We start from the raw sequence: 26,652 nt of genomic DNA, 5'->3' as shown, positions 1-26,652 counted from the left end.
GATTGCTCTGCAAGGACCATCACAGCTCCTGGGTTCAGGCTTCCAGCTGGGAACTTCACCATACCTTTGAGCACGGCTAATTCCAGGAGCTGGTGCATGCCACGCTGCCTGGCAACAAACCTGCCACTCCCAGCAGGGACATGTCTGTGCCTCGGTGTGCCCAAGTTGCCAGCAATAGCAAGCAGAACTCCTAGCAAAATCCATCAGTGTTTCTGGAGCACTGCTGTTTTGAAGAAGGCAGTTTCCTTCAAGTCAGCAAACAGCATGTGAGACAGGGTGAGCCAAGGGCAATATGTTGTCATATAATGTTCCTATTCCTTTTTACCCATCTGTTTATTTGTTTGAATGAAGAGACACAAACCGTAGGTTTGACTGAAACAGAGGACTCTCTTTGCAACATCCATGCCCGAAGAACAATGAAACAGGACAACGTGAAAAAATCTTCCTGCCAGAAGGTGAACCCCCAGCTCTGGTGTGGGTCTGGAACTAAAACCCAGTTATTAGGAATGACCAAACCCAACCCTGGCTTTGATGGATTTTCTTGCAGTAACTCCACAAAGCCCAGTAGGGAGTATTGAAAATCCTGGCCCACAACAAGTATCAATAATGAATACCTCTGGCACTTTGTCTAAGACCTTGTATCCAGTTAGAATGCATGGTTATATCAATTTATGGGTTTATAACTCATACTTTTCCATCTCTTAAGACAGTGGATTTACATGGCATATTTCACAGACAGGAAGATGATTTTTTTTCCACCAAAGAGATGTGTGCAGTATGTAGAGGTCACTGAATATACAACTAAATTACATTTCCGTTCGGGGTGGTATTAGAATGGCACCAGATAGCAGAGCAGGTTTAGTTCAGGAAATGAATGATGCTTTATGTAATCAAATCTGTAAGGGAGATTTGGCAAGGAGGATGCATACAGACAAACTATTGCTGAGTCTGGAAATGGCATTAAAAACATTAGTTCTTAAGTTGTGGGGGATGACTAAAAACCTGCAGGAGAGGAAAAGGGCAGATTGCCTCCATTTATTGAAATCAGAGCAAATACTGGCAGAGACAGACTGCAATACTCAGTAGTCAAAGCCCTGGTGCACTATTTATGCATAGGAGTTAGTGCTGCTGTCTTTGTGGTCTTATGGCTACTTATAAATGCAGGGATCAATGCTGCAGGTACTGCAGGGTCCAGCCTCACTTAAGTGCATTTGTTAGGGAAAGGCAGTGAAGGCACATTGTTGTTTTGGAAAGCTGAGTCCTACTATAGCAGGTGCTCCTAGCAGCAGGCCCTTCTCAGGCTGAAGAGGTATGCTGATTGATCTGCACACATGTGAGCATTCATCTAGCCACCTAAAATTACATTTTAATGTGTTATATCACCAGAATGTCTTCCTCCGGGAGGAGCATTCCTCCCACTCCTTCCAAACCCAACATTTTCTATCAATCATCTTAATTATACTCTAACCACAGTTTCGAAGTCTCACCCTCTAAAGTTCAGATAACGTGTTCTCTAGGTGATTCCAGCAAAATACACCACATAAAACCAATGGGTAATCCTGAAGAAATATCTCTCTCTTATTTCCCAAGACTGGGGACCATTATTAAAATCAGACCAGTCTTTGCCAGCTCACACAGAGCATTCCCAGTCCTGCACTGGTAACATTCTTTATCTCTGCAATGCAAAGAGAAAAGACACGTTTCAAATGCATGCTGTGTGCTCCCCTTGCAGTACTAGAAGAAGAAGAATGGATGTGCTAGTCCTCTGGCCTTCCTCACTTCTTACAGGCTGGAGAATGAAAGGGGTGTCTTTGGGGCTGCAAGAGAAAACTGAACCTGGAATGTCCTCAGACAGCCGGCATTGCTCGTTATTATCCCTCTGAAAGGCTGCCAGGAGAGGTTTAGCAGCCTCCACCCTTGGAGGTTTTCCAGGTCCAAATAGACAGAGCCATGAGTAAATGCAGTCTGATCTCAGAAGGAGCCCTGCTTGAGCTGGGCTTGGACTAGAGACCCCCTGGGCCCTCTTCCAGCATCAACCACCTTCTGGTTCTATGAAAGAAGTTATGTTTTGATAGGATACAGAAGAGACTTTAGAGAAACCTCTGTGCTATGTTCATAAGCTTTCAAGGGGAAACACAAGCTTCAGTCTGCACTGCCACACACCAGAGTAACATGGTGAAATGAACTGATCTGCTGCATGCACTTGTCACCCAGGTACTGCCTGGCCTTCATCTTGAGTTATGTGACAAAGTGATTGTGCTAAAGAAAAGCAGTTTTTCGGTGTTTTACAGCTAAGTGCTCAAGAGTTTGGAGGAGCAGTTCAGGGTGCATTTGTAACCATAGAGAGCATGTGGAGCTCCAAGTCCAGGAGCCAAACAGAAGTGCTTGCACTGGATTTGACTCCCTACTCCCACTACTGCCTCTGTCCACGCATGGCTGCTGTGTCAGTGTGGTCTTTGGCAGACTCCCCTAGTAACTCTTGGGCTTCAGGAGATGCCTGAGCAAGGACAAATGTGAAAGAAAAATATTTATCAGGGCACTACCAACACCACTGCTGCAAGGCTGGAGCTTTTATCTTACCCTCACTTGTTAGCCTAAACATCAAACACACCACCTTGATACTATTAAGGGGAAGGGAATTTGGAGATTTGAACAATCTTGTCCTTAAATGCTGTGACACAGCAATATGACAAGGTGCATACTTCAGGGAAAAGTACATTAGAGTTTGGGCGTCCCCATTAGGATTCCATGGAAAGAAACAGTGCTGAATATGCAGCAGCATTTTAACACTTTATAGCATCTCCTTCCCTCTTTTAGAGAGCATGTACTGACTGAATTTTTATGCAATGGTTTGCTAGGCACAATACATCAGAAATTTTGAAGAACTCTTCTTTCTCCATCTCAAAAACTACATGTATTTGGGGCTCTGCCCTTCAGATTTCAGAAATTCCTGCAATATAGATTTAAAGACAAGTTAAAAATAACACTGCATTTCCAGCAGCAAGACTTTAAGAATCAGATGTCACCCTACCTGACCTCAATTAAGTCTGGCTGAATCAGCTGGATGGGATCAAGCAGGGTGTGAAAATCTGTATTCTAGCAGTGGGCAGAGAAAAGAAGACCAGTTGAAAACTTCAGTGTGAGGCTGGTTCAGTATGAAGAGGAGAATTTCAAGTGTGAATGCGTGTATGTGTTCGTGCATGTGCTGGGGAAAGTTGGGTTGGCAAGGGAGACAGAGGAGAGCTTTGTGTTCAGTGCTTCCTCTGACACAGCTCAGCCTGTTCCCTATCTCCCAGTTTCACTTCTGAATGTGCAGGAACATGCGGTGGCTCCTGGTTCCCACCATCTTCATCATCCCTTATACTCAACAGGTAAGTTCATTAAAAAGAAGAAAAAGATTTTCCCCTTGCTCACCTTGTCCTGGTTAGAAGTTTTTATTTGCTTTATGACCAATTAAATTTCAGAGAAGTAAATTCCTCATAAAGAATAAGGAGCCATTCCCTACTCCTGAGTAAATTTCACTTGCAGCTTATTTACTGCATCAGTCATGTTTTGGTAATTTTTTTCTCTCTGTACATTAATATTACTTGGTGGGAAGAAAAAAGTGTTAGGGAAGCTTAAATTGTCACTGACTTTGCTTTTCCCCCCCTTTCTTTAGTTTTTTTTTTATTATAAGCAAAAATTACTATCTGATGCAGTAAGAAAGTAAACATCTTTTCCATGCTCATATTCCATATATACATGTGTTTGCAAATATATATATATACACATGCAGCCGTCTGACTTCAGGCTAGTTTTACAAACAAGATAGGCACCTGGGCTGTGTTATACTTTGTCTCTTATGAGACAGTTTTAAGTGATAGCTTTCTCTAAAGGTATTTGTATCAAAAGCCAATTTCATTACCTATTTACCTAATTTTGAAAATCCACTTTATGTGTATACAGTGTATTTTTTCCTTTACAATTAAGATGAATGTCAACAGAATTTTCAAATGGCGGTGTCCCTCCCCTTTCTGCCTATTTAAAGCCAGACTAAGATAACCAAACATTAGTGATAATACATTACTTATTTTGCTATTTGCTTATTTATGCTGTATTGACCTTGTTCAATCTTTAAAACATGGGAAAACAAACAACACATGAAGGGTTCTTACACAATGGTCTCATTTTCTGATCTGCCCATAGGATCAGGAAAAGTATGTAAGGGGCTAGTGTGATGTGAATAGCTTTGGTATAGAAACTGAGGAAGCACAAATTAGAAAAATATTTGACCTGTAAACTGTACAAGCAAACTTTAAATTTTCATTCTAACTTAATAGATATGTGAAGATTTTTCATGTAAGCTGTAGTTCTCAGTAATTGCAGAGTTAAAACTGTCAGATATTCACCTGATGGCGTCTTTCTTACTTTTTAAGAACTTTTTCATCTCCCATCTCTCAGCAGACATCCATCTTTCCCTAAAAAAAGGAGAGAAAACTCCCCTAAGTAGAAGTCTGTAGGTTTAAAGCATGTTTCAATTTGTAATACAAATTAAACATATTGGTTGAAGCACATAAGATTACTTCCTGCTACACATAGCCATTTTGAACTATGATATCTGATTCAAGCCACATAACCTCACGTTGCTGGCATATGGCCAAATTCCTGATGATGCTGATAATAATAATAATAATAATATTCTGCTTCTAAAGAAAGAAGCAGCAAGGAACTGTTTCCTAAAGCAACTGTATTTTCTTAAACACTGCTAAACATACAGGGCCACTTGCCTGTCTTGTTTCCAGAACAGTTCTTTAAGAACCTTTATATTCCAATGCACATATTCATCAAATTAACATTATGGTTTATAGGAAAGGATTAGCTTTAAAAAAATATACTTGAGTTAATTGTTTCTGTATTATTGCTTAAGTTAAAAGTTAAGGTAAAAAGGATTAGAAGAAATCCTTTAACAAATGACACCTTTATGAAACTATCTTCTTCATACTGCATGGAATACCCTATGACATTGTTTAACATCCATTTGCTATATGAATTGCTTATGCAAATTAGTATCTGGCTTAAAAATCATTCAGCCAAAGGAACTTGAAAGCTACTGCTTTGGAGCTTCATTAGTAGCTGCAGATTAAGATATCATAAGTATAGTTGTAAATGACCATGAAAAATGGAAATTAGGGGTAGAAAAAAGGCTTTTAAAAGGTCATTTACTACTGCATGCAATTAAGCGAGCTCAATTATGCTGCAACAGCTTTCCTGGGCTATGACATATGAAATGCTGAATTCTGCAGATACTTCCACTTTGAAAATAAAGCATCAAGGAACCCCATCTGAGTGACCCTTTCCCCTCAGCATCTCTGCTGGAGGTGATTTGGTGATTTCTACACCAGCAGATCCCTGCAGTTTGGAGGAACTGACAGAAACTGATAGGCTTCACATGCCCAGAAAAAAAATATAGGATATATGATCTGGGTTGTTTCTTTTTTGCAACTTTGGGAGAACTGACAGAAACTGATAGGCTTCACATGCCCAGAAAAAAAATATAGGATATATGATCTGGGTTGGTTTTTTTTTTTTTGCAACTTTAATGGTGATACTGGCACCTGATGAAGGGCTTGGTCATCTTTCCCTTTTGCTCTTTGGGCAGTTGGAGCTGTGTGATGAGAGTGGCTTCCAGGCCCTGTGATGTATAGTGGCCAAGTGCTGTGCATGCCCCCACTTAACTACAGAACCAGTCATCCATGGAGAACAGAGAATAACTACACCTCGATCTGCATTTCTGCTGAAATCAGCAGCATGAAAAGATTTAATGCTAAGATCTAAACTGCTAAGTTTTAGTTTTAGTTCTTAAAAAAGGCAGATAGACTCTAGCTATCTCAAATAGATCCTTTTACACTGTGCTAACTTAATCTGCCCCCATGCCTCACAAAAATAAGCCCATCAAGAATAAGTTCGTCCTTCTTTTACTTAAAAAAAGAGAAAAAAAAAGAAAAAGAAAAGAAAAATACATTAATTCTGAGACAGAATGTGAAAACCAGTAAATTCTGGCTAGATCTTGACTTCCTGCTGCTGATACAAATCTCTTTAATGAGATGTGGTTTTGCTCCGTAAGTTCTGGATTCAATGAAGGCTTAGTCATGCAAATAAATGCACTCTTAGAAAGTGACCTATTAAACTCAGTACAGCTACTTGCCTCCCTTACTAGGATTAATTTTTTGCATCTAGCACAAGAGCATTTGTAAATAATGCTCCTTCCCAAGCATCTACTCAAATTTTGGAGCAAAAGTAACATTCAAAAGAGGTTCTGTATTTTAAAAGGGTCTTGCCATCAGAACTGGCACACAGGACTGTGGCTGGCTATAAAACAATGTGAGGAATCAAAAGCTTATTAATTTTATAGAAGGTTTCCAGGAAGAAATACTTACAGTAAAACCACCATCTACTTTAAAATACTTATCAAAAAAATTCTGTTCAGTTTTGTTCCATAGAAGGCAAAGGAAAGACCAGTGAATTGTGTTTTGTACAAGCAGTAAGCCAGGCTCACTGGTGGAACATCTTAGTGTATGACACTGATGAAAATGGTCTTCTGCCTTCTACCTAAACCTCATAGCTTCTCTCACTTTTTTATCTTGTGAAATGAGAAACATTGCGGATTTTCATGCAACTTGTCAGTTTTTTCCATCTTGACTTCATGTTATGCTATTCCAACTACGCATACTGCATTCAGTGCTCAAAACAGCCCACTCTGTGTAAGTTTTCCCACAGCCCACCAGAGCAGCCTGGAGATAAACCTTCAGAAACTGGTGAAGTGCAGCGCAAGGAGGTTTGCCGCTGGCCATGCCGATGCCCGCCGGTGCCAGCCTGCACCCCTGGGGTCAGCCTGGTGAAGGATGGCTGTGGCTGCTGCAAGGTCTGTGCCAAGCAGGCAGGAGAGCCCTGCAATGAAGCAGACGTCTGTGATCCCCACAAAGGGCTCTACTGCGACTACTCGGAAGATGAGCCTAGGTATGAAACAGGCGTGTGTGCATGTAAGTTGCTCTTTGACGTTCCCTTCTTGAAATCCAAGAGGGTGGGGACCACCAGGTGAATGGTTTTGGAGGAAAACTCTGCTTGCAGGTGCTGCACAGCTAAAGAATTTATCCTAATTTATCCTCCAACTGCTCAGTCAGAGAATCTGAGAATAGTGCTGGGACTGTAAACTACATTAGTGAAACCAGTTCATTGTGCACAAGCTTGTTATTGGCAGACATGCTGATGTCTGATTTACAAAGCTGCGGATGCCATAAACACTGAGCACATTTTAGCATCCTGTTTAGCAAGAACCTTGTGCTCCTCCTGTTTTAGTAACTGTTGTTCACCATTTTCAGATCTGGTAGCTGTAGGATGTGAGCTCAATGGAGTTTATTACGCCAACGGGCAGACCTTTCAGCCCAACCGGCTTTATAAGTGCCTGTGTGTCAGTGGTACAATTGGATGTACCCCTGTATTCACACCAAGAGTAGCAGGAAGCCCCTGTTCCAGGGTCCCAGGCAGAAAGAAGCCAGGACAACCCATCTGTGGCCTGGGACAGCACAAGCAACTTCAATCAAGCAACTACAGACTGATGTCAGGTGAGCCTGATTGCACTGGTAATCCTTTCGGTACATGAGCCTTTCTGCATTGTGTCCCTGGCTCCAGCAGCCAGGCAGGCAGCACACTGGCACTTGCCCAGTTCTTGCTCAAGGCCTTTGCCAGGGTGACTGTTGTGTCCCACTTACCCTTCTTACTCTCAGGTCACAGACTCATTTCTCTAAACCTAATAAATGGGAAAAGCAAAAAGGCTTTTGGCTTCTGTCATGAGGGAATTGGCCAAAGCATCTTTCTGCAGAGGTTTGCTGCTCATCGGATCAGCCCAATTAGGCATGCTGCTGGACAGCCATTTTGCAGCCTGGGAACTGCCCCACTTTTTCCTGCTTTGTGGTGTTAGCCAGTCTTGGTTTTCACATACATGTATTAACATGACACAGGTCTCTTCTTTTAGTAGAAAGCAGAAAATTATGAAAATTGCCTTAGTGGCTTTCCCGCATTCACAAATTTTGGTCACTGCAAGAACAATACTCCCCCCATTTCTTCATTGAGTCTGATCAAAAGCATTCATTGACTTGCCCATGCAACTCTGCCAGGGTCAGTGGATATTCCTTCTAACTCCATTCTTGCTCTGCTCCTAACACTAGTCCTCTTTTGCATTCTAAGGAAGCAGCTATGCCAGCCCTTCCCTGGCCACAGCTGCTATGCTTGTGCCATCTCCTTCCCTATGCATGTGCAACTTTCCATGGTGAAAGTCATCTTTGTTACAGCTAATGAAGGTACCAGAAAGCAGAGCCATTTATTTGGTGGCAGACTGAATCACCATCATGGACCAATAAAATAAAAGGATTGTAATGCTTATCAGAAAAGCTTTATCAAAGGCTGCTGAGTAGATGCATGTCAATCAATCTGCAGGTAAACAGACCTGCTTACAAAACCTGAAGTCCAGTTTGACAGCTTCTCACATGTACGCAGTGGTCACACAAGTAAGCCAAAATAAAAAAAGTTCATCCTACTTCAAATTATGATACAATACCTGTATCTTGTATCAAAGCCTTTTAACAAAAATAAACTTAATGCTGTTGTATAAATACGTATTTGGTAAAGCAACTGACTTCAAGTGAGGAGAGATTTAATTTCTAGAGAACAGTGCTAATCTGATTGAAGAGAGACCATAATGCATTGCAAACAACAGCAACCAAACCATGCGAGCCTCTGAAATACATCTCACCCCAAACCATATTTCAGATACCTGGAGAACATCATCAAGCCATTCACTTTGTATCCTTCAGCAGACCCAAAAGCTAAAGTCCAACCTTCAGTAACTCTTTCACTGACTGTAACACATCATCATTTATTCTGGAATTTGAATCAGCTGCAGAACATAGCCTTGAGAGCCAGAACCCAGCTGGCAAAGCACACTTTATTGGGCTCCGTACAGGGACCCAACACCCTGTCCCTGTGGTGGCTGTACATGCTGTAGGATGCTGCCCTTTGGGAATCTTCTGAAGAAAAACACCTGGAAATTTTTTTTCCAAGTAAAGTCCTCCCCCTCCCAGTCCAGCAGAAGTATCTTGTCAACTTGTCCATGGAATTCATGGACAGCTCAATGGGAAAATATGTATTTTGAAAAGTCCCTTTTCTGCTAGAGTGGGTAGTAAGTACTAAGTTTCATTTTACTCCTCCTGCTTTGTTTTCTGGCTTTCCATTTCAATTTGATTTACCTAATTCAGATACACAGAGATGTAACTAGGTCATACTTCAAAAAATGCACCAAGTATAAACGACCATTTAACTTCCTTTTATTTGTTGCAGATCTGTGACAGGCTTTTAAAATGCTTGCTTCAATGAGATCTTTAAATTGCTGTCTGCTTTCCAAGTAGACAGCAGTTCTGGTAATTCCAGGTAAATTCTGCATGTGCTCTTACATAAAAGCACAGGTACATAAATGCATAGATTCCATATAGTTTTTTAGTAGAACTTTTCCACAGCAATTTTGTTTCATTTTTAAAGTATACTCCACCCAATCCAGTCCTCAGACTTTTTAGTGGTATCTAAAAGTGATTGGATAATTTTATTTTTCAATACAAAACCTAAATTCTTATCAATATCTACAAAGACACAAATATTAATGTTCTCAGCACCCTTTAGAAACGATGCTTGGCCTAAAATAAAAGAAAATCTGGACATTTCATAAAAATTCCACAATTAAGTCTTTTCTCACAACATTTCCATCACATGAAACTGGAAGGTCACACAATACATGCAATTTCAAAGTCCTTGGTAGGATCTGAGTATCCAGTATCAGCAAAGTTTAACTGCAGCTCAGCTGAATTTTCTATATATGTTATTTATGTCTCATTTTTAGGTTTACCTACAGAAGTACCTTCATGAACAGAAATCAAATTCTTATTCTTGTATTTTCAATTCATCCTTTTGGGGCTGCATAAATAAAATATTGCTGTCTTAGCTTACAGAAGCTTACCACTAGTTTTGAAGAAGAAGTGCCTCATACAGGCAACTCCCTGGACACCCTGTTCCAGTACCTGTGGCATAGGCATATCCAGCAGAGTGACCAACGACAACAGAAAATGTGAAATGAAAAAAGAAAAGAGATTATGCTTCATCCAGCCTTGTCTGACCAAGATGCTGAAGAAAATAAAGGTATTTTCTAGCATAAAATTAGCTCCTAATAGGAAATTAGAATATTGGAACTAATGGAAAAATGGATGTATTAGCAAGTACTAATAAAACATTTACTTATTTCTTTTTTATGGGTTTTAAAATAAATCTATGTTTTCTACCATTAATGTTCATGTTTCAATAGCATACTACAGATGTGCAATTTCAAACAAAAGAATGTAATGTCCTGAAATATAAGTGCTGCTAATGCTGTCCGGATGCACAGTCACTCTGAAAGTACCTCCTGTTGGTTTACTGACAAAGGAAAAACCAGGCAGCTTTCAGATTCAGTAACTTTCAAGATATTTATAATTAAGTAAATGTTGCAAGTTTTTCTTACATGATCTGCTATTAATGTTCAGGGTTTTCTTTGTTTTAATATTAAAGATTCCAAAGGGAAAAACATGTCAACCAACTTTTCAGCTTCCAACAGCAGAGAAGCTAGTTTTTTCCGGATGCTCAACTACTCAAAGATACAAACTAACTTTCTGTGGAGTGTGCTTGGACAAGAGGTGTTGCATTCCTAACAAGTCCAAAATGATCACTGTACAGTTTGAGTGTCCCAACGAAGGCTCCTTCAGGTGGAAGATGATGTGGATAACATCGTGTGTGTGCCAGAGGATTTGCAGTGCTCCAGGAGATATATTTTCCCAACTCAAACTGCTATGACAAATTACACCATTGACTGTAACACATGGAGTGCAACAGCACATTCACACCCTGAAGAGTCAGCATAACCCCCTGCCACAGCAGTGTTTATAATGAAACTACACATGTGAATATTCATTCATTTATTAAACAGCACCTGTAAAACGCCAGAGGGCATCTTTTTAAATGTAACTGGTTTTACATGGAGAGATACATCCTTCTCAGAAATGTATCTAATACCAGCAGCGCTCAAACAAGAACTCTTGGTGACTGTGAAAGATGCAGCAAGAGAGCTTCATACCCCACTGTAACAAGCTTTTGCTGACAAATACAAATAGATGCTCCAACCTCTTAGGAAAAAAATTGCCCTGTAATACTTCATCTATCATTCTTCATTTTTAAATTAACATTTTCTGCTACACATGTGAAATAGTAAAACACAGCAATGCTGAAACATTGAAACAGATGTCATCAACTTTAGACTCAGACTGCTTTTTGCAACAGATAGTCTTTGTCTAGTGTTATGGATATAAAGACCGAATGTGCAAAGAAACAAATAAGTGGGCAACTGCAGATAATAGATGCAAGACTTCAGAAAATTTCTATATTTAGAAATTTCTATTTTTAAAAATGCTCTCAACAAATGTTATAACAATACTTTATTGAATACTTCTGGTCTTATACAGTCAAAATTGTGCTTACTTACATATCCACTCCAACTGTGCTAGAAGGACTTCAAATTTCAAGAAATCATTGCATCAATCCATTCTGGTCTCTAACAGTTCACTGGCAAGCAACTAGAAATAGCTGTATATTCTATTTTGAAAAATTCTTACTGTAATATAAAAAGCTGCTTGATACCCTGATAATTATAAATATTAAAACATCTATTTTACTTGCATTCTTTCAAGGCTATAAGTGTTTTTCTCCAAATGGTCATTATAACTTCATCCTAAGTGCATGTTCCACTCAGAGATATTCTGTATTATCTCATTATCAAGTGCAACTCAGCATTCATGAATATGAATAATTTAAATATTAATTAACATTCCAAGCATAATACTTGAAACCAAATTTATGTTTTTGCATTTTCTGTTATTGTCATTTTTGGTATTAACTGAGAACCCTCTAATATAGTTAAGTACAAGATAGGAGCACAAATACTAAAATGAGGAACATAGCTTAGAGCATTCTGAAATGTCAACTGCAAAGTCTAAGAAAGCAGTTTCATTAGAGACTTGCTTTCATCTTTGAAAAGACTACATGGGCTTTTCTTCTCTTCGTAGTTGCTTGTTAAAAACTAAATCTAGCAACGGTGATCCTTCTTTGAAGGAAGACCAACATTTCGTTTACTGTAAGTTGAAAGTCTGAGAAAATAATTACAGTTTTGGCTGCTACATAAAATCTCTCCTCCTTTTCTTCACAGCATATGGTGTGTCAGGATTACTGTCCTTACCGATACCAGCCATAATTAGGTGCCTTCAAATCTTTCTCACAGGCATGGCTCACCACTTAATGACAGCACTTGAGGTAAGGAAGCTGTTGTGCTGGTCCCACTTTGGAATTACAATAGCCAGGCATGCTGCAAGTCATTCTGGTTAACTGAAGTGGCTGGATGTTTAGGGAAAGTGCTTTTTTGTTGTTGTTTTCAAAATCAGTTCTTCCTTTAAACGGCTATCTTCAATCTTGAAGGATCTATTCTAGGCCCACCTTTTGTAGCATCCAATTCACTGTACTCTTCTATTAGGTCAGACAAAGAGGATATAGCTTCTGAAAAACAGCTTTGCTCCATCCCATCTATTTGCAGATAATGGTGAAGGTGAGCCTAAGAGAACAAAAAAAACCAAAAACAAACCAGTGTTATCCTTTTCTTGGTATTTGATTGCTTTGGCTCAGTAAATACCAGTTATCCTGTACTGAAAGGGGAAGAACAAGCATTGTTGAAACAGCACTTAAGAGACTTGTATCAAGACATCCCTTGTTTAAACACTTGGCAAGTTTGGCAACAATCTCCTAGTGAATCACAGTCAATATTACTGACTTCTGAAAACCCCATCTTTTCATATTGTGTTCTTGGGTACACCTGACCAGCTGTGGATTGGGTTTACATGGCAGGGTTTTGGCAGCAGGCAGAGCGTGGGGCTGCAGGGGTGTGAGAAGATAACAGCAGCTGCACCCATGCTGAACAAACCATCCCAGCCAGTTCCAGTATGGACCTGCCAGTGACCACAGCTCAGCCCATTAGTGATGCTGCTAATGCCTCTGTGACAAGGAATTTATCAAGGGGTAAAAATGCTGCACAACAGCTGTGACAGAGAAGACTCAAGAAAATGTGAGAGAAACAGCCCTGCAGACACTAAGATCAGAGAAGAAGGAACAGAAGTGGAATTCTGAGGCTGGGAAGAAGGCAGTGGAGTGGGGGTGAAGGGGCTTTCAGCTTTGTTTTTATTTCTTGCTGTCCTACTCTACTATTATTGGCAATAAATGAAATTAATTTTCCAAATGCCAAATCTGTTTAGCCTATGGCAAAAATTGGTGGTTGTTCTCCCTGTCTTTATCTTGACCCAAAAGTTTTTTACTGTACTTTTCTCCTGTCTTGCTGAAGAAGCGAAGTGAGAGGAAGCTTGATGGACTCCAGGGTTTAGATTAGATATTAGTAAGAAATTCTTTACTGTGTACTGTAACAGGTTGCCCAGAGAACCTATGGATGCTCCAGCCCTGCAAGTGTTCTTGGCCAGGTTGGATGGGGCTTTGGGTCATCTGGTCACACAAATAAAACCCCTGGGCTGTCAATCATTAACAGTCCCTTCACGACACCAAGATCTGGGCTTCAATAATGCAAGATGCTAATGATTAGTGACTATGGATGTTATAAGGATAAAAGTTGCACCTTTTTCTTGTAGAGCTTCATAAATCTGTCTTTGAGTTCAATGAAAGTTGGTTTTATACAGGTGTTGTTTGCTAAAGCCAAAAGGGAATGGGAATGGCCCACAGGAGGTACTGAGCACAAACCAGTTTTCCAGCCCTCTTGATTCCAGGAGACAAAGTGCAGAGAAGGCTTCAATCTGTGATACAAAAATTTAGTTAACTAAGGAAAAGAAAGAACACAAAGGCTAACTATTAAGTTTCAACTAACAGTCGGAAAAGGTTAACATGTAAGCACTCAGGATTAAGGAGGACAGTTATAACTATCACTGTGAATAAGATATTTTAGACTTCAGACCACTGTGTCTCTATGTTAAATTTAAATTGCAAACATCAATTGTGTTTTGTTAATTTAATGCATCAGGATTTGAAAAGTGAAGTTACAAGTACCTGTTTCTATAAAAGGGACTGGAAGCACTCTGAGAGTTAGTAAAGGGGAAGATTAATAATGTGTGAGGGCAATCAGTCTACCTGTAGTTTTGAAATAAGCAAAATACTTTAGATTCCCAGAAATTTTCCCCATGCACCCCTGTCTTCCTATAAATTCCATTTTGGAGGCCTTTCCTGTTACATATAAGTAACTCAATACTGTTCAAGGTAGAAAATGGGTGCTAACAACACAGAATTGTTCAAATAAAGATGATTTCCTACCTACATGAAAGTAACCATGGAAAGAGAAGGGGCTTCTGTTCTGCAAAAACAAACTTCTACTACAGAACTCATTACTCCAACATCCTTTGCTATTGAGAAACCCCTGGAAGGCTGTGCTTTGCTTTTTTTTTTTTTTTTTTTAGCAATTTGGACAAAGAGAGGAGTAGCACATTCCTTTATTTGGAAATCCAGGAATAACATGACTTTTTTCACTCATTACGTAAGTTAATTATGTTTTCTTCCCTTCTAAAATTAAGAAAAGGAGGTTGGAGTAAACTGATTTGGTATTGAAACTGTTCAAATGAAAAGTTGGAATGCTCTGGACAGCTGTCAGTTTCCATACAAATCCCATGACTGCTCTGTGTGGTATTACAAACCTTTCAATATTTCTGCGGAGGTCTGAAACCTGCACATTTCCTCGAACAAGAAGTGCACAGGCCAGGTAGAGGCTGTGCTTTGGATCTGCTTGAATTAGTTGATGATCTCTGCTAAACGCATCTGAGAACATCTGATCCAACCTGGGTGAAAAGAAAACAGTTATCTGCTCTTACTAAAGTATGATACAAAGGTTCTTCAGAATGCCCACCTTCATAGAACATAAAAGTTCATAAACATAAACATGTTTATGTTTTATGAACATAAAAGTTCATAAAAACCTGGATAAAGGTACATTTAACCCAGGACCATAAATGACAGGAAAGATTCAAACCTTTATATGTACATATGTTGGCATTAGAAGTTTTTAAAAACACACTAGATCCTTTTTTTCCTCACCCTCAAATTACAAGCCACTGTTGAATCAGAGAAGTTGTATTTATAGAAACAATTTGAGGCCAATGGTTACAAAGTCTTAAAATTATGTAAAAGAATTTAACTACTTGGGGTTCTGGTTATGCGGCAATTTGAGTGGACAATCTCACTGGGAAGGATCTGACAAGAAATAGCAAAATGCTGACCCTTACAGAACTGATTATCTGCCTCTTGCACTTCATTATTTAAAAGGATCAATGAGTCATAGAACTGTATTAATTCTGATTAATGATTTGGGAAAAGACGGGCTATATCTACTTGTCTACTCTACATATTCTAATTTTATCACACATGACTGCTTTAAAAGATGACACTGCAAATCACATTCTTTTTCTCTTCACTTTCTTAACCAAGTTTCACTGTACTGTGGGATACCAAAGATGGTGTTCTGTAGACCAATAACATCTAAGCTATTCTTTCCATTTGTTCCAAGTGCTGTATATTTATAATCTCTATTTCTTTTCTCTTATATCACCTCTGCCACAATCTGCCTATTACAAAAAAATAAAGAAGACCAAAATATTACTGTTCCCACTTCATCCTGAAACATCTTTGACTGACCATCTCCTCATAGTTTGCTACCTTCCCCCCAGCCCTGTACTGTCTCCTCAAGGTATGTTCTCAACAGAGCTGACTGTCACAACTTGCTATTGGGAAATAAGTGTGGTCCTGCCCTCTTCTCCACTTTGCATACTGCCATCACTTACCTGTAGATGTCTCTACCACTATTTGTCTCTAAATCACTCTTGTCGACTGAACATAATCCACCAAACCCAGTAAAATCTATTTTAGCTGGTAATTTTCCTGCTATGTCAGCAGGATAAATATCTCACAAAATTTGACACATCAGCTTATCATTACAATAAGATGTTAAATAGGCTCACTGCATCTCCAGACTGAAGTAAGATACCATTATTTCCCCAAAGAGCCTAGTTAATACCTTGCTTGTCTTTAGAGTATTTTGTCAGTCAAGTGCAAACTGTTACTCAAAATAACTTGTAGTGTGGGTTCTAAATAATACATTTTCCTAACAGAAACACTTCCAGCAGAGTTTAAAAGGATGTCAAGTTTACTGGCTCAACCATTACTGAGAAAAGGGACAACAGATGTTCCATAAATCAGCAGGATGAGTTTGAAAATGTGGCAGACATACAAGTTTTAGAACTTCCACCCTTGGTTTTGCTACAGAATGGAATTTTTAAATGAAAACTATGGAAAAATCAGAAATTACTTTAAATGTGAAACTCCAATAATATTTTTTCTTACCTTCTAGAAGGAACATTAACATCTGCTAGTGTATACAGCGGGGTCAAGCTTGAAACCAAATAATGAAGTCGAGGAAATGGAACCAAATTCATGCTGATTTCATTAAGATCCATGTTTAGGGAACCCTCAAATCTAGCAGAGCTGAAAAATTAAGAAATTGTTATGAAACTGCTACAAACTAAGTAAATCACTTTTATAAGGTAAACTTCCATGAAATCTATTTTTCAGCTGTTCTGTACAATAAAACTGTAAAACAACACAGCATTCAAGTGAAAAATGTTCAAGTGTAACTACAATATGTTCACATCTGGCAGTAACAGTGCTATGTCTTATTTACTAATACTTCCCATTAAAGAACAGTAAGTTACCAATAATGATTCCTTGTTTCCCAATTGTAGTCTTTAGCTGTGATTTATTATCATTAATAACGTTTAATACCACTTAACACCAGCTGGTTAATACCAGTTACTTAATACCACTTTTACTAAACAGGCTACAATAAAACACATGTGATATCCTGACAAGCTGTTTAAAAGAAAAACAGGCCAACCAAAAGTATATTTCTGGCAGCAATAGACAATTTATGAGCAAAAATGATCTGACAATATTTACAAAACAATGCAACTGGCCTAGAAAGGCAAACCTCCATGGGTTCCATTAGGCACTAGTGAAAGACAATTTCCTTTTGCCCATAAACTTGCCTTAGTTTTAAGTCTATCATGGCTAAAGCAATGCCATTACAATCTGAATACTTCCAAATACTTTAGCATTTAGTAACCAGTTCTTATAAAGAGAAGACTCATACTGTAATATGAGTAATTAATGTAATTGATATTACTCAAGTTGACGCAGGCCTGCATATGTACAGCAGCCATCACCTCCAGCAATCCTGCTTTGTTACAGACTTTACCTTGTCAGGTTCAGCAGCAAGTTGGCTACGATGTTATTCATTGCATCAAATGGCTTCTCTTGTAGTACTTTTGCACTGCCTGCACTTGATGTCACCAAGCTGTTTTGCTTCACGGTTGATCCTAACTTCCCAGAATTGATCATCTGATGAATTTTATTAACTATCTCAAACAGAGACTTTGAGAGAGAGGAAAAAAAAAGCAGAGTAGTCTTGAGTAGAGAACTTTGAAATTCAGTACCACACGTTTCATTTCTAATAATCTTGAAAGTTCAGACACTGTACTGTTAGGTTAAAGATTATACCTTGATACATCTAATTCCAACTTTTGAGTAATTCCAGTTGACTGAAGTGTTTCTAAGTCTGTGCCTTACAAATCACAAATATATACAGAGTTTGACTCAGAAGTTTGAATTTTATTCACTATTCAAAATGCTTATGAAAATTTAAAAAGCAGTTTTAGAAGATAACACCTGTGAAGCAAAAAATATAGTCTCTAACTAAATTTCATTTTCTCTTGCTTTTTTAATAAACAAACGGCAATACAGCCACCAAAGCTAGATTCAAATGAGTCTAGCACTTTGCAAGGTCAGGTATAGCTATGATTCCCATATCACCAATCAGCACAGTTAAGCTTGCTGGAATCTGGAGAGATCAGAGGTCCTTGAAGCACCCTACTAATACTACGCACAAATTGATTGTTAAAAGAATTGAAGACACTCTATCTCAGTAAATAGAAGCTTTTCACTGTTCATCTTGAAATAGACAAGAAAAAATTCACTCTACCTTAGCCTGAAGGAGCAGAGCAACTTTTTAGTGATATCCACGTTCATTTCAAAAGTTCACAAATGACTTAGAACTTAAATTATTATTTTAAAAACTGAAATTACGCTTTCGGAGATTTGGCATGCAAATCAGTATTGAAAAGGTAGAGACATTTCCACATTCTAATAAAAAATTACATAAACAGAATATTGTTTCTTACTTCATTCTCTATGGGTAGCACACAGTCTGCATGTTCATTAAGCTCCTTCATAGCCAGAACACTGTTATATGGAGAAGTAATAACATCATCTTCACCAGAGGGATAAACTGAAGTAACAAATCTATATACTTCTGGGAATTCCTCCTCAAGCAAATTTAGTACAAAAGTTCCAAGACCAGATCCTGTCCCTAATTATGAATGAAAAAGAATGAGAGAAGACAGGTTCCCCACATTATCTTAGGCTCTATGACTCATGTAGGAGACATACAACTTTTCAGTTATGTATGTTAATAAATATTTTCTGAAGCATTTGGCTGACAGTAGAGGTTCCTCAAATGTAATTAAGGCAGGAAGGTTTGTCCCAGACAAGAAAATAATTAAGTAATAAAATTATTTCCCACAGTATGTCAGTCAGAATGAAGTATATATTGTCAAAAATTTCTGCAAACCAAAAAGTCCTATTATGTAACAAACATTTCTCTGACCTAGTATTTCTACTTCTTATTTTGAATTCTTTAACTTGAATTATGAAACACAACATTTGCTTAAAAGCATTGAACTTTCTCAAACAATACTATTTTAGTTTTAGGGTTTCTTTACGAAATTTTCTCATTCTTCAGAAAAAACAGAACTGCCCCTCTCCCCCAGCACACAGGCTTTTTTCCTCATTAACAGTAAGCACACAGCCCTGAGTTCAAAACAGAGAACTGAACTGTGGTCTTTTTCTGAGTATTCAGCTACATTCTCAGTGGCAGACAATTTAATCGATGAACAAGACAGCAGTTTTCACAATAACAGAAACAGTACCTCCAGGGTCTCTGAAATTAAGCAAATGGCCACAAAAAAGGCCTTTAACAAAATCATTGCTTCATATTTAGACCTATTTTCTGTGTCTTTTGCCACATCACAACCAGTGAAATCATTGCTTCATATTTAGACCTATTTTCTGTCTTTTGCCACATCACAACCATTTATAATACATGCTACTCCCAGAGGTAGGAAGGCTTAATGGCAATGCAATAAAGACAAAATTGTCACTGCAAAGGATTTTTCCTTTTGGCTTATTAACTAACTAGATCAGATTCAAGAGAATTATGAGGAATGAAAACAGAAAAACAAAGTTTTTCTAAAGTTAAGCAACATTAGAAGTCTCCTTCAAAGCCTTTTGGAAAAGCCTTTCCCCACAATTAAAACAATTTATGACAATGCTGTTGGTGCTCAGAGGTCACCAACCCTTCTTCTGATCAGTAATACTTCAGTGTTTGTCTTTGGTAGCTGTCTTGATCTTATCACTGCCTCATCTTTAGAATTTTGACTGCATTTTTGTTCTGGGTAGCACATCATTGCTCCTCAGTGCTCTAATAAAACTAGTGATAAATAATTACAGGTCCACTTATTTGTACTAATTTTTTAAATCTGCATTCTGAATGATGTAGATTATTATACTGATTTTCTTTTCAAGATCCATGTATTTTCTTTTCTTCATCTGTGGCTACTGCAGTCATACTCCCCATAAAAAGATTACTTACCACCTCCCATGGAATGAATTATAAAGAAACACTGTAGACAGTCACAATGTTCAGCAGTTTTTCTCAGCTTTTCCACTATGTTTTCCTGGTACTGACAGCCATATATCTTATGACCCACAGCCCTGAGGATATGAGAAGTACTTTAAAACCTCCCCCAAAAAAAAATCAAACTTTAAATTTTTTATCTTGAATCCTTCTATGTAACACATATATCTTATGACCCACAGCCCTGAGGATATGAAAAGTACTTTAAAACCTCCCCCCAAAAAATCAAATTTTAAATTTTTAATCTTGAATCCTTCTATGTAACGTTTTAGAGTTCAGGGTCCAAAGCTGGGTGCAACACCTCATCTGTGAGAGTTTCTAAATTGCGACTACATAGGAGCCATAGGAGTCAGAACATGGTTTTAACTTGGAGGATGCAAACAGGTCTAAGTTCACAACTTTGGAGTATACACACATTATTCTGTACTGAAAAGGAAATAAACTTCCATGCTGGATAATCCAGTTGTAGTAATGAAAGCTACATAGTCCTTAGCAATAAAGATATTCCTATGTAATAAGTGTACAGATAATCTTCTGAGTACTATGCAAGTCAGTTGCTACTAGTAACAAAAATCCCCCAAACAGCTCATTTTCAACACACTTGTCTGCTAGATGGTAAAGCTGGTAGATGGTAAAGACTGCTTTACTCTCCATATTGCACTCTCTTTTGGTATATTTGCTGGTGATTTCCTTTCCAGTCTGTAGTGCACTGAGTATAATTAGAGCACCTTAAGGTCTCTGTGAAAATTTGGAATTCATTATGTTAACCAATCTTTTTCTGAATTTTTCTTTTGGTAATGTAGTTTATATGCACAAAGTCAGACTCTGCTTAGAAATCACAAGTGCATTTGTCCATATATCTAATTTCTACAGTAGCTGCACAGTCTCAAACTAGATTATGGCTTCGACTAAGCAATGAAAGCAGCTGAATGCCAAAGAAACAAAAATAAAAAGCATGCTCTTTTGTAAAGAAAATCAAAAAGAAGAAGAAATAAAGAGACAAAATGATATATCAGCAGAATTATTCTTCTGTAAAAGCCTTTTCAAAGCCCTCCTCCAGGCAACAGTGACTCCAAGTTTGCTGGTAAAATGCTGCAGCTCTCCAGGTGCAGAATGACACAGAAAGCTATGGTTATCATTTCCCCTTTCAAATGCCATCTAATTAGCTGCTAAGAAATGTGCTCTAAAGAGGTTCTCACCAGTTGTTTCCTGAACCAGAAACATCTGTGATAAGCTGCTTGCTATCAAACACATCCCTCAATGGTCCTTGTAGAATTTCATTTACCACACCCTCCTCCATGTCAATCAACAGTGCCTTTGAGAATGGAAAGAATACTTCAGTCAGTAAGCAAACCACCCTTGAAATAATCACACAAAGAAATATGAAATTATTGACAATACGAAAGGAATTCTGTTTCTACTCTGCTCCACAGAAAGCTTTTTTTGCCCCAGCTGTTAACTAAGAGATTAACAAGATTCACCTTAGCTGATTTGCTAGTTGTTCAATACGACTCCATTTCAGATGAAATTTTGTTCAAATTTTATAATATTTTGCCCCACTACTTAGAAATAACAAAATTAAAACATTTTTATGTTTCAAGTTTCCTTGCTCCTTAATCATTTAAAGTGGCTCAAGAAATCCAACCCTTAGATAATAATATCTGCAATAATTTTATTACAATTCCAATAGGAATTACTCAACAAGCCTGACAGCAAACTCTGTTACTGCATTAATAAAAGTTAATATTAGAAGTTTTACTTTCAAAGCAGTACTTAAACCTGTATGCAATTTGAAGAACTTCATGAGAATTCCCACACAGTTGGACATAAATATTCCATGTAAAAACAGTGACCTTTATAGGTTGCCTTACTCGTGCTTTTAAAGAGCAGATTTTTCCTTTGTAAATATCAGGACCATTATCACCACTTCTGAAAAAAAAAAAGTAACAGAAAAATCAAAGATCATATTTGTAGCATAAAATATATACAACTATAAAATTTTATCTCTTATATATTGTGTTTGGAGGACTACGACAACACAAACAAACAGAAACACCCTGAACATGCTGCTAAAACCTGGTAATTCCTGAAAGTAATACAATTACAGGTCATGAACTCTGTGAGAATTATCCTAAACATCACTTCAAGAAGCTGAAAGATAAGCATAAAAGTTTACTCTCAGATACAGCCTCTGCTTTGTAGCAATTCTACAAGCACTGCCAAAACTGGAAAGGATATCTTTTATCAGCATGTGATATATATATCCACATCAAACAATGGAAAAAAGCTGCCCATGCTTTTCAGTGGGGGCAGTACAACACTGTGCTTGTGCTCTAGGTGTGAAAGCTCTGTAACTGCATCACCACAGTGCTGTGCTTGACTTATACTGCTTCCTATGATTTACCAGTTCAGAAATCCTGCTGGGCTGCACAGCTAAATCCTTCTTCTTTCCCAGGATTGATTGTATTGAGCCAACATAGCAGACTATACATGATGTTACAATTTTCCACTCAAATGATGAGATACTATGATCTGGCCAAACTAATACAGCACAAGGGGAAAAAAAAGGCAGGGATACTGGAAGACTGATCTTATTTCCTCTTCCATTATTTACCTAATCTGGGAGCTGGCCCAGTCTAAATTTAAAGTATGTCTTAAGACCATTCTACATTTAACCACCATTATATTCACAAAACATCAGGTAAAATTCAATACAGCACCAATGTTCTCTGAGCCCACTGAGTCCCATCAGGAACAAGGGGAAAAAGAGTACAGGGCTGCACTGGATTACTCAAGAATTTTCCAACTTGTCACTCAAAGATGGTCCCTAGACACTTCTCATTAGGTGAGCAGCTCACAGCAGCCTCCAACCCCCACGTGATTCCTCTAGCCTACACAACACCTGCAGGACTACACCATAGCACCCGTAAATCCTCCTCGAGAATTTCTCTTCAGGGACTAACAAAATTCAAAGAGGAAATAAAACCAACCCCAAAACAATATTTGATTTTCTTACTGTTGGCTTTGTGGTCTTTCATGCCAGATCAAACCTTCAATCACTTGGATTCAGTTGCTGAAAAAAAATCCCAACATTCCTAGAGCCATGGGATGGCTTGGGTTGGGACCTTAGAGATTGTCCAGTTCCAACCCCCCTGCTATGGACAGGGACACCATCCACCAGGTGGCTCAGAGATAAAACAGATGTTTTTATTGCAGCCAAACTGTCAATTACAAAAGTGGTAGTTTCATCTGGCACATACAGAAGCAGGCATTTTTTACAATCAAATTTTCTTGACCAAAAAAAAAAAGAAAAAAAAAGGAAAAAGTATTCTTCAAAATACCCATACGGAATGACATTAACAAATTTCAATACATTTGCAATGCTCTTTCAAAGAGGTAAAAAAAGCAATTTGGAATTCAGTGCTCTTCTAGTCAATATCACATTGCTGTACTGCAACCTTTTCATACAATGGAAGGAAACAGAGGTTGGTCAAATGTTTTTTATTAATTAAAATGCAACAGACTACCCCAAGTATTCTTGCAAACTGCAAGGAATTTTATAACTGGAAAGACAAGAGATGACTGAATGGTTTTATGGTATGAATTGGTTAACTTATAAAAAACAATTACAGACACTACTCTGGGTAACAAAACAGTCAGATACATAAGACATTAAAAGTTATCAGTTTTTTCTGACTATCTTATATACAATTCCTCTTTCAACTCTTCAAGAAATGCTGCTCAGTTGGTATTCAGAGGGCACACAATCTGATTGCCATCTGCAGTGGCAAAAGCTATCAGATCCTGACTATCCACTTTTGGTACAAAAGGAAAGGAAAACAAACCAACACATTTAACTACTGAAGTATGTATAGATAAAGTGGAAATGCAAAGATAAGATTTTGAGGAGAATATAAAAAAGCAAAATTTTTTTCTAGTACAAGCTAAATGGGACTTAAAGAAAACTGTAACTTAGGTTAAAAGAAGATACTACAAGGGCTGATCTACCATGTAAACTTATGAACTGGCTGATAAAAACTTACCTTGTGTCTACATTCCTAAAGAAACTGCTTAAGGCTTCATCATAAATTCCTTTCTGGAAGGAAACAACACAAAATGATGTGTAATGTCAAAAAATTCTCATTGCTTTTTCAAGGAATAATTTAAGTTGGCAGGGACATCTGAAGGATACCTGTCAAACTTCACCACTTGAAACTGAATGAACATCTCTGTTGAATCCAGCTAGTTCTAGTCATCTCCAAAAGGATTTCATTGAAACATCAGCTTGCTATTAAAAACTGAGAGGAGAATGTAACCAGGAAATAAGTTTTTCAGCACAAGATTAAGCAACTGTAGTAGTTTACTGAAGATTCCAATGCAACTATTAAATTGAAGAGCTGCTTTTTAGCTGACTCAGTTCATCACTGATACAACCCTCAGTTCATTGTGGGTTCCATGCCTGTGATACCATTGCCCATGGAGTTCTGGAAAGAGGACAGCACAATCACACTGATTTTTGAACTCCCTGGCAAGGGATAGCATGGCAATTACTTACCCAACATACAGCTAAAGAGATCTGACAAGTTTAAATACCTTAAGTGCCTTATAGTCACAGCAAGAAAAGTGTGATTTTGTTCGAGGTACTCAGCACAATCCCATGCCCTCCTCATGTTGCTATTTTGGTCAGTAAAATTGTACAGCAAGCCATGGCATGAGCTAACATGGAAAACAATGGTGGGCTTTGGGGATGTCCTCTTTTGCTTTACTGCCAGTGGCAAAGTGCCAGCACTGAAGAGCCTTCACTGTGTTGTTAACTGCCTCATACCTGCTAATGCCTGGCTGTAGGGAGACAAAGTGAACTTTTCAGGGCGCAAATGCTGGAGAAAGCTGACCAGAATTAGTGATCACAGAATGTTCTGAGTTGGAAGGGACCCAGAAGGAACCCTTCCAACCCTTAGCCCTTCAAAATATACCTCGAGAGTCACACCATGTGACTCAGAGTGTTGTCCAAATGCTTCTTGGGCTCTGACAGGCTTGCTGCTGGGGAGTCTGCTCCAGTGTCCAACCACCCTCTGGGTGAAGAACCTTTTTCTAATCCGTAACTTAAATGTTCCCTGACACAACTTCAGACCACTCCTTCGGGTCCTGTCACTGGTCATGAGACCAAAGATCAGTGTCTGTCCCTCCTTCTCCCCTCAGGAGAACGTTGCAGACTGCAATGAGACCCTCAGTCTCCCCCAGGCTGAACAGACCAAGTGACCTCGGCTGCTCCTCATGGCCCTTCTTTGGACATTCTCTAACAGCTTAATGGTGTTTTTTTTTTTTTGGTTTTTTTTTTTAACATAGGGGCCCCCAGAACTTCCCCCAGCACTCGAGGTGAGGCCGCCCCAGAGCAGAGCAGAGGGGGACAATCCCCTTCCCGGCTGGCGATGCTGTGCCTGGTGCCCCCTAGGACACCACTGGCCCTCCTGGCTGCCAGGGCACTGCTCACTCATGTTCCACTTGCCATCGACCAGGACCCCCAGGTCCCTTTCCATGCTGCTTTCCAGCATCTCATTGCCCAATGTGTCCGTACATCCAGGGTTGTCCCGTCCCAGGTGCAGGATGCACTAATCTCTGTTAAACTTCACACGGCTGGAGACTGGCCACCCTCTAATTTAACCGGGTCTCTTGACAGTTAACCTTTCATTTTGTTTCCATGATTAGTTAAACGGCACAAGAAGCCGGGGTGGTTGTGCTCACAGTGAAGCGCCCTTGGTTTAAGCAAACAAACACAGCGCTCTGCGGTCACAGCGACGGACGCGGACGGCAGCGAGGGCGGCTCGCCCCGGGCCGGCGGGGCAGCGCCGCCCTTACCTTGTTGACGGCGGCGTGTTCCCGCAGCGCCAGGTCCCAGAAACGGCATCCCACCTGGTTCCCGCACTGTCCCACTGCAAAGGGGAGAGACACGGCTCAGGCGCGGGGAGGGGGCGGCGGGAGGTCTGGGCGCCACGACCCCTTACCCTGCACCACCACCGACTGGGTCATGGCACGGCCGGCGGCGCTGCCCTCTTTCGAAGTCGGCGCCCGGAAGCCGCGCCCCCTGAGTTCCTGCGGTGGAACGTCCCAACCGTCGCCTCAGCTGCGGGCGGTCAGCGCCTGCCCGCGGCGAGTGGAACGTGCCATTAGGGAGCAGGGGGGAGAGGGGGGGACAGCGGGGGAGTGGTGAGGTTTTCAGACGCTCGGTGAGTCTGAGGGGAACCCGAGAGCGGCTGCAGGGTCTCGGCCGAGGCCCACACACAGGAGGCCTGACAAAGACCTAAAACAAAGTCTCTGTACGGGAGAACAAAAGTATTTCCATACACTACAGTTCATTATCCTTTATGGCTAAAAATGGTGCGATAAAGAAGCGCTTTATTTTCCCCAAATACATAATTCAGGGAGATGGCGTGAAATGTGTGAAACGGTATGAAAATACAAACTAAAAATTAAATGAAAAAGCGGCCATTTGGAAATGCTGTAATGTGCCCTCCCACCAGGCTTGCACATTAAGCTCAGTTTCATATTGTGCCTGTAATTGTCTGCAGTGAAAAACAAACGAGGAGCGAGAGATGCTGTTGTCTCAGCATGGCAAGACTGGTCTGCAACACAGCTCAGCTGAAAATCAT

General features: G+C 39.4%; 2 protein-coding genes across 5 annotated transcripts; one reads left to right on the top strand and one right to left on the bottom strand.

Moving 5' to 3' along the window:
- Positions 1 to 3,320: 3,320 nt before the first annotated feature.
- Positions 3,321 to 10,944, top strand: CCN6 (cellular communication network factor 6). Its single transcript, XM_039727583.1, has 5 exons — positions 3,321 to 3,371; positions 6,719 to 7,019; positions 7,359 to 7,601; positions 10,028 to 10,221; positions 10,627 to 10,944. Exons 1-5 carry the CDS (start codon positions 3,321 to 3,323, stop codon positions 10,906 to 10,908), a joined length of 1,071 nt encoding a protein of 356 aa, XP_039583517.1. The 3' UTR covers positions 10,909 to 10,944.
- Positions 10,945 to 11,531: 587 nt separating this feature from the next.
- TUBE1 (tubulin epsilon 1) lies at positions 11,532 to 26,111 on the bottom strand. Of its 4 annotated transcripts, none has more exons than XM_039730209.1 (12): positions 26,008 to 26,111; positions 25,862 to 25,935; positions 24,049 to 24,101; positions 21,877 to 21,931; positions 21,205 to 21,320; positions 19,961 to 20,082; positions 18,432 to 18,619; positions 17,450 to 17,625; positions 16,540 to 16,680; positions 14,841 to 14,981; positions 13,778 to 13,952; positions 11,532 to 12,712 (listed from the first exon to the last, which is right to left on the bottom strand). In XM_039730209.1, the coding sequence occupies exons 1-12, from the start codon at positions 26,030 to 26,032 to the stop codon at positions 12,554 to 12,556; spliced, it is 1,425 nt and encodes a 474-aa protein (XP_039586143.1). In that variant the 5' UTR covers positions 26,033 to 26,111; the 3' UTR covers positions 11,532 to 12,553. The 4 variants fall into 4 exon arrangements, with proteins under 4 accessions (XP_039586143.1, XP_039586134.1, XP_039586153.1 ...); XM_039730200.1 differs by having other exon boundaries at positions 21,877 to 21,934; positions 26,008 to 26,109; XM_039730219.1 differs by lacking the exon at positions 24,049 to 24,101 and having other exon boundaries at positions 21,877 to 21,934; positions 25,862 to 26,066.
- Between the last annotated feature and the right edge of the window lie 541 nt (positions 26,112 to 26,652).

The sequence above is a fragment of the Passer montanus genome, unplaced genomic scaffold (genome assembly GCF_014805655.1).
Source record: "Passer montanus isolate IOZ18808 unplaced genomic scaffold, ASM1480565v1 scaffold11, whole genome shotgun sequence".
Lineage (NCBI taxonomy): Eukaryota > Metazoa > Chordata > Aves > Passeriformes > Passeridae > Passer > Passer montanus.
The sequence above is the reverse complement of the archived record's forward strand: the minus strand, read 5'-3'. Positions and strand labels throughout refer to the sequence as shown.